The 12,445-nt window shown below is 38.1% G+C and overlaps 1 protein-coding gene across 1 annotated transcript; it reads right to left on the bottom strand.

Annotated features, from left to right (window-relative positions):
* Positions 1-4,545: 4,545 nt before the first annotated feature.
* Positions 4,546-7,364, bottom strand: LOC122274345. Its single transcript, XM_043083392.1, has 3 exons — positions 5,782-7,364; positions 5,451-5,538; positions 4,546-5,343 (listed from the first exon to the last, which is right to left on the bottom strand). Exons 1-3 carry the CDS (start codon positions 7,362-7,364, stop codon positions 4,546-4,548), a joined length of 2,469 nt encoding a protein of 822 aa, XP_042939326.1.
* Positions 7,365-12,445: the final 5,081 nt, after the last annotated feature.

Here is a 12,445-nt window from a genome sequence, read left to right as displayed (position 1 = left end):
ATGTCTTTTGTAGAATTTTGGTAGGTTTTACTTGCAAATGGTTGTTGCACGTGTTAGATAAATTGCTATTTATTCCTGAATCCCTACTCTTTTCCTTTTTTTTACTTGCACATGGTTATAGCATATGTTCCTTCAAGTTATAGGCTACCAAATAAAATCCTGGAAGCTTAAGACTTAATGGGCTACAATCTAGTGATAAAAGAGATCACAGAAAGAATATACTTTAAGGCCTTCTTCTGCTCTTGTACCAGAGGTTCAAAACTTATGCAGAATCTCTAGTTCATTTAAAAAAAAATCTGCACCAGTCATTTCTTTCTCTCTGGATGAATCGCATCAAACAGATCAAAGCATTATCATGTCAACTATATCTAGAATACTATATTATGTCCATCATGTCAAGTAGACCCATCATGTCAACTATATCATGCCAATTATCAACAATATCTAGTTGTGTTCATCCTATCAAACACCATAGTCAGTAATTGCCGATTAGAAATTCCTTAAAAACAACCCATTTTAAAATGCACACCTTCCTTTGGTTTCAGCATTATAAGCGTAGGTAAATAAAAAGCCCAATAAATTCCTCAATAACCATCACTAGCAGCAAATTGAAAAATCAGCCCCAATAATTGACATCTACAACAATCGACCTGAGATCAATGATTATGGTGACTAGATCAGCAATCTTTTATAGTATATTCATAATTTTTCATAGACCAATACATGAGGCTAATAACAAGTGTAGATGTTTGACAGTTAAAACTTTTCCTTTCCTTTCCATTACATGTAGCAACATGTGTTTTAACAATCACAGCTCAAATGATGTGGCCTGTTACTAATGATGTTATCATGGTGTTTATTTATTTATCCTTCATTTATTCTTGTAACGTAGGTATCTTTTGGTAACATCCAACGCATCAAAGCCCTATAAGCAATCGTTAGGTTCTACACAATTATGTTTAAAGTGCTTCCATAATATGCAAAGAGAAATCTGAAAAAGCTTCTAAGATAGTTATTAAATGCAGTAATCACTTCGACTAACACTACATGAATCCCAAGAAGGGAAATAGATTTTTGTTTCATACGTGAAATTATCATATATAGAAAATTGTCATACTAGTGTTTTCCACACAATTATAATCACTGCCACCTAAAAGCTATCTCAGTCAATTAAAATATAAGTCATCCCTTTTATTGAGAAAATGTTGGATGCATAATCAGTGGGTGGAAGAGAAGATGGGGAATGAAGACATCACCTGAATCAACAGAGGCCTCTTTTGATGTAGTCCAAAGTTCATGCATCCTCTATTTTGGCACTCATCACACAGGCCCACACCTTACCATACTATTTATCCAAGCATGCCAATCAATTGCAAAAAATTCCCAGTCCCATTCAGACCTTTCCATGGTTTGGTATTATGCATATCCTGTACATAATGTTGTCAAGCCCAACAGAAATATTACCATTACTTTTCAAAGTCTTCAATAAGTAATAAGTGAGTTATTAGCTAGCAACTACAATATGTTTAAATTTATAAAGATAATGGTGGCTTAGATATTTACCTTTATGATATTACCACATTGCATAATCTCATGGATTGTTGGTTGCCCAAACTGAACACATATATATTCAAGGATATCTCACAGGGCCCAAAAAACTGTTTTACCCAACCCAGCTTGCTCCCACAAAACATATACATATAGCCTTCCATTGGATATATATATCGACTGGCCATAACACCATCGGCCCAACAAAAAATGCACCCAAAATTCCACTAAAAACCAAACCCTTATCTTCTCAGATGTCCCCACTCATTGAGTCTCTCGCTGAGACTCACTAAGGGGGGTCGGGTTAGCAGCGAAGAAAGCCCTCAATAAGCGGTCGGTTTCCGCTTGTCTCTCCAACAGAAGCTGCATGTTTGCCTTCATTGCCTCCATCTCACTCTTGGATGATTCAGCCTCCTTCTTATGTTTCTCAATCAAATCTAGGTACTCTTTCTCTCGTGCCAATGTCTTTTGTCTCGTAGACTCTGGGATTACCATCTCTCCCAATCCTCTTGCATAACCTGGTCTATGACCAAGTACTTCTCTGAAGACACCCGCTATCCTGTCGTCAGTTCGTTGCTCTGGTTCTAGTTCATCCAGCTTCGAAACCATGTCCTTCTGAAATACAACATTATAAATCCATTAACTACAATGATGTCTAGTTAAGTTAGCATTTTTTGTTATTCAATCAAAAATCAAAGGACTATCAATAAGTTAGGCAAATATTTGAATTCTACGAATTTACTCACATATTTGTCTTCAGTGGCAGGTGTTAAAAAGTCATTTTTCTTCTTTGACCAGTGGGTTTCCTTGAAGAAGTCTACCATATTCGCCGATTCAGCCCTCTACCAAATGTGTGTGGAATGTGGCATGGTATAACACACAGTCAGGAAAGAGACGTCGACATATTGATACCCCGGGATTGGTAGCTTAATCCCGGTATTACTTAGAATAACAATTAAATATGCTATACGTTGAGTAGGGACAAGATGCTTTGTCCCTATATGAAAATACTTTACTACGGAATTCTATTAGGCAAGTGTAATAGCCTAAACCTAGTACCTTCTCTTCAAGAATCCGCACAAAGGATTTGCGACCTGCTGTGTGGTTAATAACCAGCCTCTTCCTACTCTCCCGATTTTTAGTAGATATTTCCTGCCATGAAATTCCCATTACATGTTATCAATTTTCACGCATATGTTGAGTAACATCCAATCCACACCGTGATACATTAACTAACTAAATAATAAGTTTGTATTGACCACGCTTGATGCATACCTTGAAGGCCTCGCTACCCCATCTACCACATAGCTTCACCCAAACAAGGGGGCTGACCAAAACTGTGCCGTTAGCCAATGCTTCGTCATGGCTGGCATATGATAAATATATCCTATGCAATTCATGGTGGAAAGCATTAAATCGCTTCCGAAGTTGTTTCGTTACAGTCAATCGATGGTTCTCCAATTCCCAATCAAGTTCAAAATCCCCCTGCATATATAATCAAATGTATTACAGATCTTTCATTTATACTACGACCACTTTCAACCTACCAACATTAAAGTGGAAAAGTCTTACCCGAACACGATCGATTAACTCATCCTTATGTGCTTGGGGTACATCGCTCCATCTTGCATAACTCATGTCACAATGATGTTTGACTATCCATGTTAATCGTGTTGTAAACATGTTGGCATTTGAGCAGCATGGTGCTGTTTCTCCATTATTTATCTTCAACAGCACCTTTCCATGCTTCCGCAATTTTTCAAATTCAGTGCACTTGGCTGGGCCACGTCCACGTCTCCTCTGAGCCTGGTTTGGTACAGGCTCCATGGGGATGTCCTCACCTGTATGTTCATAAATACCATCAAATATATATGGTTACATTATTTGATGTTATATAAAACTGAGCATATGGAGCATGATAAAATATGTCATTACAGTTAATAAAACTGGTTATGTGAGCATTACCGATCTGAGGAACTGCTGGCTCTGCCTCTATATCATGTGAGGTCACTTGAGTTGGCTCCGTGGGGACGTCCACACCTGTATATCATAATAACAATAATGTCATACAGGTTCTGATGGAATTTACAAATATATACCAAAACCATTTTTGTGTAAATGGTTAAGAATATACATAAAAAACAGCCAGCATATGTGGACTGTACCAATTTCAACTCTTGCAGGCTCTGCCTCTATATTGGGTGCGCTCACTCTGTTAGGCTCTGTTGGGGCATCCACACCTGTATCACATAATAGTGTTAATATGTAGTCAGGGTGAATTCGAATTTACAAATATATAGAAGTCTATGATATTTATTCAGAGAATATGAAAAAACTCATAAACATGTTAACTATACCGATTTGAACTCTATTTGTCTCCGGCACTATACTGGGTGAGGTGACTCTGTTAGGCTCTGCCTCCAGTGTTGTGGTCGCACATGGTGGCTCCCATGGATGGCTTGGGGGTTGGGTAGAGTCATCCGAGCTGGCCTCCTCGACATTATCAGGACTATGATATGAACTAATTCGAGCACCTCGTGGCCGGCGGGCTCGGCATGAGTAAGGCACCATTCTTCTACCACGGAATCCTCGGCCTCTGGGCCGACCTCGGCCACTATATCCCACTGGCTCGCCTGCATTTCCAACAGAAAATATCATTTGTGTTAGGATCATAATTTACAAAAATCAATATAAAGCGAAAAAAAAGTTTGAATATCAACCTGAGCCGTTCATGCTCCTCGAGTGTGAATTCCTTCAGATGGGATTGCAACGGATTCCTTTAGAACACTATAGGAATATGTGAACCCTTCTTCACCCGACCTGAGATCATAATTAAATTAGTCTCTTATCTCTAACCTCAAGTGTAGTTTACAAATATAACTGCACACTCCAATTTTCATAATGCATTAAACTAATAAGAATTGTCGAGTATCGAAATACTATGTATCTTTTGGTAAGATATGAGAATTCACCTAATATCATTATGTTGTCAGTTGGTTATTCTGAGTCAGACTCTTCCTCGGTGGATGGTTCATCATCATCTGAATATTCCCAATCACCATAAGCATCTCCAGAACCAGATGGAGCCATAGCGTCATCAATAAAATCTCCCAAAATTCTGCTATTACCACCCGACTCCATCTGGTCTCGTGGCTCAATAAGGGAAGGTTCTATATCAGTCCTACTAAGTGGAGTTGACACTGGACATGCATCACAATGCAAAAGTGGATAGTCATATGCAGACTCATTCTCTTGATAGGCATCATCGTCACTCGATTCGCCATCAATGCTTTCTAAAACCCTCGGCACTGGTGGAATATCATACACATTCCTATTATTGTACTTCTGCACAACATACCAATTCCCTTTCTCCCTTAGATCCCTAATGTAAAAACACTGGGAAGCCTGGCATGCCAACACATATGGTTCGTCTTTATACCAAGTCCTATTCATATTGAGACTAGTTAAATGATCGTCTACTCGTACCCCCCGTTTTTTGTCACCAACATCAAACCAATCACAGCTGAACAAGTATACTCTACGACCCCCCATGTAGTGTAACTCCACAACATCATTGATAACACCATAAAAGTCTACATTATCAGTATCTTGGTCACCAGTTACCAACACCCCGGAATTTTGTGAACGTCGGCGAAGTTCACGAGACTTCGTATGGAACCGTTTACCATTTATAATACAAGCCGCATATGATGCAATCCACCGATCAGGTCCGCAAGCTAACGCATACAAATCTGGGGACACATCAAGTGGATTCTTGCTACGCTGGTCCAGAACCTACATTCAATCGGGGTAATGAGTGAACGTGTAAGTTTCAGTGACATCATAATATCAGCGTCTGGTATAAAACGTGAATTAGTGTCTAAATAGGTTTCTTAACTTACACGTTGCTTGAACCAAATGGGAAACTCAGTTTGTTGGGTGCGCTCTATAGAATTCGGGTTTGACACCTTGCATTTCTCATAGTGTTCCCTGCATTTGTAGAACACAAATGGGGAAACAGATTGTGATCAGTGACGTAAATTAAATGACAAATGGTAGTAGATTGTTTCGAGATAGCACGAAAGTAGAGTAATGATTGCTTACTCTAAATAGGGTCCGATCTCAATACAGTTGTTTAGCACGTACCAAATGGCTGCTGTGTGGAGTTTATCTTCTAATTGCACATTATTAGCTATACCCAAGGGACGAAGTTTCTGGTTGAAAATTTTGAACCCATCTATACTCTCCTCTTCAACACCATCAATGTTGCGATCTGGTCGATTAAACTTCGTCTCCACATCTTGGAGATACATGGAGCAAAATGTCAAACACTCAATGTGAACCCAGGCTTCCGCTATTGAACCCTCCGGACGGGCTTTATTCTTAACATACCGTTTGAATTTCCCGAGAAACCTCTCAAACGGGTACATCCACCGATATTGAACTGGACCTCCGATAATGGCCTCATGGGGTAAGTGTACAGCTAGGTGGACCATAACATCGAAAAAAGATGGAGGAAATATCATCTCCAATTTGCATAAAATGGTGACGATATCGAGTTGAAGCTTTGATAGACGATTCACATCTAGTGTTCGGGCACACAACTCTTTGAAGAAACTACTAAGTTCAGTCAAAGCCAACGCAATATCCCTCTTTAAGAACCCCCCCACAGCAGTAGGAAGTAGTGATTGCAACAAAACATGATGGTCATGGCTTTTGAGCCCTGAGATTTTGGAATCCCGTACAGATACACAATGAGTGATATTGGCAGCGAACCCATCTGGATATTTAACCTCAGCAAGCCACGCACAAAATTTATTCCTTTCATCTCCATGTAATGTGTATGCTGCATGTGGCATTGTAACACGCTCACCTTCACGTTTCAAATGTAATTCCTTTCTGAAGCCCAAGATCTCTAGATCACGCCGTGAATTAGTATTATCTTTTGTCTTGCCAGGAATGTTCATAAGAGTGCCCAAAATGTTCTCAGAAATATTCTTCTCAATATGCATAACATCTAGATTATGTCTAAGCCGCAAAGTTGACCAATAAGGTAGTTTGAAGAAGATGCTTTTCTTAGTCCAGTTCAACTCCTCTGCAGTGCGTTTCCTCTTCCTACAAGATTTTCCAAATTGAATATCTCCAAGCATTTGTAATTGAGTTAAAAGATCCGCTCCTTCAACCATTGTTGGGGGCATGCGAAGATCTTCTTTACCGTTAAACAACCCTTTTCTCGTTCGCCAAATGTGATCTCTCGGTAAGAGGCGTCGATGTCCCATGTAACAATGCTTCCTACCATACTTCAACCAGTTGGAATCTGTTTGTGCATTGCAAGACGGACATGCCATTTTCCCTTTTGTTGACCACCCAGATAGATTTCCATAGGCGGGAAAGTCATTGATTGTCCACAATAAGGCAGCATGTAACATGAACATTTCCTTAGTAGATGCATCATATGTAGGTACCCCATGTGACCAGAGTTCAAGTAACTCATCAATGAACGGTTGCAAATAAACATCAATATCATTTCCTGGTGATTTTGGACCAGGGATAATGAGGGATGTCATGAAGAACATGTCTTTCATGCATAACCACGGCGGTAAGTTATACGGGACAAGAATCACTGGCCAAATGCTATAAGGTTTAGCCAGATTGTTGAATGGATTAAATCCGTCGCTTGCCAAACCGAGCCGCACATTGCGAGCATCCCTAGCAAATCTGGGGTGAGCTTGATCAAATGTCTTCCAAGACTCAGAGTCAGCAGGATGTCTCATACTAGTGTCATCGGTGACCCGCTGCTCCTTATGCCATCTCATGTCACCTGCTATCTTGCTTGACACAAAGAGACGCTGCAACCTTGGCTTCAAAGGAAAATGACGAAGCACTTTTTGAGGGATCACTCGTGACCCGTGTGTATTTGGCATCCATCGCGAAGCCTTACAGATAGGGCACTCATTAAGATTAGCATTTTCCTTCCAAAATAAGATGCAGTCATTAGGGCATGCATGAATTTTGTGGTACGTGAATCCCAAACCTCGCTCCAAAGTCCTGGCCTCCTCATATGATTGTGGCAATTCAGCATTAGGAAAGGCTGACCGCAAAAGGCTTAGGAGCATATCAAAAGACTTGATTGACCACCCACCAAGTGTTTTAATGTGTAACAACTTCACAACAAAAGAGAGCTTTGAGAATTTTGTGCAGCCGTCAAAAAGAGGACGTCGGGCATTATCTAGTAATTGGTCAAAAGTTGGGTTTGGGGAGGACTGTGGTATTGCTGAGTGAGTTGGTGATGTAGTGTTGTCATCAGGAGCATCTCCGCATGTGGCTGCCCGTATGTCATCAAACATACGGTTCATGTCATCAATGTAGACGTCTCCACTTTCAACTTCGGGATCGTCATCATCATCAATGATGGGGAGAGTTTCCTCCTCCCCATGAAATATCCACTGGGTGTAGTTTGGATCTATCCCTTTTATGAACAAGTGAGACTCCACCTCAAATATAGGCAAGAAGAGATTATTACAGCATATACGGCACGGACACCGAATGCGATCACTTCCCATGGAATGGGTTCGTGCCATTGTTAGGAAATTTTTAACCCCTTCAGCGTAAATAGGTGATAAAAGTCTATCACCTTCACTCATCCAACTTTTGTCCATCTAATAAAAAGAAGAAGGCATGAGTGGTTTTGTCAAGGTGAGTCATAATAATAAAAGCGGTAGATTCTAGAACAAACTAGCATGTGGAGCATGATACAAGTAGGACGAAATTGCTAGTTGAACACACACAATGATAAATATTTTAAACTTGTAATATTTAAACTTATGTTTAAATTAAGAAGTAGTATCATTTTGGAGGTGATACTAAACATTATCCATAATAACTATCAATAAGAGAAATATACCAAGTTTTTATTAATTATAATACACTTGAAAGGTAAATTAAAAAAAAAAAAAAAGGTAGACACAATATCACCTCGACAACAAAAGCATAGAACAATATATGAACGTATTCATTTCTTGGGACTATTATGTTATAGTGTTTATTTCAGGCCATGGTAGGCGTTTGGACACAAACAGTATCATATAAATGATACATCGGATTGTAAGTGCGGAATAAATTACATGATGACTTGCAAACTTTATGATAGAATAATAAGAATAACCACCGGTTTGAGGCATGGAAGTAGTGTCACATTTTGAATATTTTCATGGATATGTGAAGAAGGGAGGTTTAATATACAGACTAAGGGGGTTTAGAATCTGTACATTATTTTAAAAAAGAATATGATATGCTTGGAATTTAAACTGGATAAAATACACAGTATTTAAATAATACTGCGTGATACATTATTCATGGAAAACAGTTTTAAAAGTTGGAATACTCACTTTTAAATTTAGATTATTCCCTGACTCACTATGTTATGATTTTTTATTGAGAAAATACAATAATGGTGTTTGGTGTATGCAACATCTAGAACCATGATAATAACATGAGTTTGACACGCTGTGTGGAATGTTGAAGCTGGACTTGCAAAATGACAAAGAAGAACAGAAGGGGCTGAAAGTAGTTTCCAGCCTTATAGGGCAACACTATCTCACAGATTTTTGGCATGGAAATCATGGTTTCTGATATTGAGAAGGAACTCTATTCAATTTTCGTCGTTATAGTGTGTTTCGTCATTTCAGTATAAGATTAATTGCATTGGAATCAGGTGAAGTATAACTAGTGTCACTACTAGTGTTTTTCCAGCATATATCTACTCTCAATTAGAGCTATCAGGCCTAGAACCAAACTAGCATTGTGTTAAATGTTGAACAAACACTTAGCCAATCACTTTCTACCCATAACTGATACAATGTGTGTGAAATTATCACAACATTTGCAGACATTGATTCAAGGATCCATCAATTAGTGTTTGGCAAGCAGAGAAATTACAAAAAAACCAGCAGGAATTATTATAGTATATAGGGCTCGGCATGAGCATGCAAAGGTGTATGACATGTATAATATTGTCCCTGAGTATTAAGTGAGTTATTCTATCCCGGTAGCTCAGGAAAAAATTAGCTAGCTGAGAGATACCTGTGGTGCAGAAAACAGAGTCCCAAGCTAATCTTATTTGGCTATTAGTGCTGATGATGGAATGCCCGTGCCAAGTTAGTCGGACAGAAAAGATGGAGAGTAGACTTTGGCTTTTGTATGCCAGGGAACGATGGGTCACACAATCTGCAGAAGGAGAAACGAAATTAGTGAAAAGATCAAGTGGCCTTCTAAAAGTCTACCAAATCTGAAAACAAGTGAGGAACAAAGAAAATAGCCAAAATCTACCATCCAATGTTAGGATCATAAAGTCGGAACCAGAGTGTGGAATTAGGAAACTATAGGAAAACTGTACATGTCATTATTAAATTACCCCACACATTGTAAGTGACCTAAAGAAATAAATATCACAAAAGACTAAAACAACAACATGCTACCTACTATAGTGCTGATAAATGGAAAACAGGTGAGTAACAAAAACATATATTACAAATCTACAGACCAATGTTAAGATCACTATGAGGAACCAGAGTGTGAATACAGCAAACAATAAAAAACTGTACATGTCATAATTAAATCAGTGGGTGTTAAATTTTTTATGACATTACACAATTATAAAAACCAATATTCAGTGTAATAAGCTGCTACTACAGCTTTGGAAAACGCTTCCGGTAAATCACTAGGATAATATTTACCTTATAGCTAGGGAAGATTTTAGAAAAAAGATAAACCCTATAAGTTGACGCCACAAATTCCACCCCAAAAGCCATATTTTGGATGAGCCTAAACCACTTTTTGGTTATAGAATTCCAGAACTCGAAATTCTGAGAAAGAACTAATTTTTCAGGGAATGGGCGCTCATAACCTGCAGATTTATGAAGGTGCGTAACCAATCCACACAACAAGGCACTTCTGACTTTTAGATGAAATGTAGGATTACAACTAAGCACCTTCTCTCATCAACAATACGAGAAAAAAAAATGATATATAACAACGGCCAATGAAATGAGACATGCCCACTTACCACAAGGAAAAAGAAAAAAAACAAATGAAGTATCGGAACGAAGAGAAAACATATTGCCAACCCCAAGCTGTTTACCGGGGTACTAAATAAATAAAACCATAAAATAAAAACCCAAAGCCATGAAAATTAGGAATTTTCAACAAAACCATCACCGTAACCCTTCTTGAACATGATCCAATAGAAATACTGAAATTGAAACATAGTACCATCCGATCCACCATGTACACTGATTTATGAGCAAAATTACTGGCAAATAATATAATTATTCGATATACAACGATAAAGTCCAGGAAGATAAATGAAAACAGTCACAAGAAAATGGGTTTTTTTTGTTTAAAATCATAAACCCTGCGCAATGGGGCATAGAAGAGAGAGAAATGGGCCCGAATGCAGTGGGAGTAGTGCTATGGAGAAGCTTCTTTAAATCCAAGAGCACACCGCACGCTAGCTGAGGTGAATACATTATATTTTAAAAAAACGAACTCTCAGTAAATAAACTGCGTTCCTCTCTATCAAAAAACAGATCCCTACTACAGAAGCGTTATTTCCTGTAGTTCTTGTTCTTCGCTATTGAGTTCAAACCCTCTCTCCAATCTCTGTAATGCTGGATTTTTGCCCAGCCCACTTTTTTTGGTTGGCTGACAAATAATATTGATTATGGGCGTTAGAAACAGAGAGTTTTTTTGCGTGGGAAAGATACAAAGATAAATGTGCAAAGATCAAATCTTCAAGCTTGATAGAACCAATTCCAAAGCTGAAAATTTGCCTGGCGTGGAAAGTGGCCACTGTCGTCCAAGTAGTGTCTATCCCTCGCTTGAGTCTCTGATGAAAATTCTAAAAGAAATTTGACTGCAAGTAATCTTGAAAATGGGGGTAAAAGCCAGATCTTTAATTGCACTAAGAATCAACAAATCCTAATTCAATCCAACTCGACAAAACCAAGCAAAATCAATCAACAAGAATTCACTTCGAACACTCAAATTCTCGAAACACTGACTGGCTCATTAAAAAATCCAGTGCTCCAAGCAATCCCCGTGAGTAACCATTTTTTTTTTTAAACATCCTTGTGCCAGCATCACCCAGACCAGCAAACTAAAAACTTGATAAAGAAATATATATTTATCAAGATGAGGCTGTATTGCTTCTTTAAAAGAGCAATACATGAGGCTAGTTCATGCAGATAATAATTGAAGCAAATCTTTGATTTTATATTATCCCTAACATACCAAAAAAAAAAAAAAAAAGCAAAACAACTCTAAATCAGTTTTTCATTACTTCCATTATAGTCAAGTTATAGGCTACTGCATTGCTTGTATGAATCATGGACGAAATAGTTATTAAGATTAGACATCTATTTCATTTTATTTTCTTAAACTAGATATATCTATTAGTCCCTATTTTATCCAATATCAGTAGATTTTGTAAAAGTTTCAAACTTATAACATCTCATGCGAACGTATGATCAGCGTAGTTGAGGTGCATGGGTTTATTCAAAACTTGGCATTCCGAATGTAATTAAGTTAATTTCTCAGATACATTTATGATTCAACAAATAGCGTTCTTAAGATCTTATTTCTATCCTTCAAATTTTACCAGGAGGAATTATTATCAACAACCATAATCACTTAATCTCATGAGCAGTACTTGATGAGATGAAACTACAGAATTCCTATCTAAATTTTTCATTCCAAATGGGTAAAAGAAGCTTATGTGGGCGTGTTGGGTTATCCACAAGATCATATTGAGAAGGGGAGGGTTACACTTGTAGTTTTCACAGAAAATGAAACGCTGCAAATAAAGAGTTTAGAGATCTACTTATTTATGTTTTCTTTT

The sequence above is a fragment of the Carya illinoinensis genome, chromosome 8, assembly GCF_018687715.1.
Source record: "Carya illinoinensis cultivar Pawnee chromosome 8, C.illinoinensisPawnee_v1, whole genome shotgun sequence".
Lineage (NCBI taxonomy): Eukaryota > Viridiplantae > Streptophyta > Magnoliopsida > Fagales > Juglandaceae > Carya > Carya illinoinensis.
This window is presented reverse-complemented; position numbering and strand designations above follow the sequence as displayed.

Bases quoted from the DNA above. Each gene is read 5' to 3' on its own strand.
- LOC122274345 (XM_043083392.1), bottom strand. From the start codon at position 7,364: ATGAGATGGCATAAGGAGCAGCGGGTCACCGATGACACTAGTATGAGA. The intron at 5,539-5,781 runs GTTCAAAATTTT...CTACAAATGCAG, and splicing joins GAAGAGGAGAGTATAGATGG to GGAACACTATGAGAAATGCA. The intron at 5,344-5,450 runs GTAAGTTAAGAA...GATTGAATGTAG, and splicing joins CCATTTGGTTCAAGCAACGT to GTTCTGGACCAGCGTAGCAA.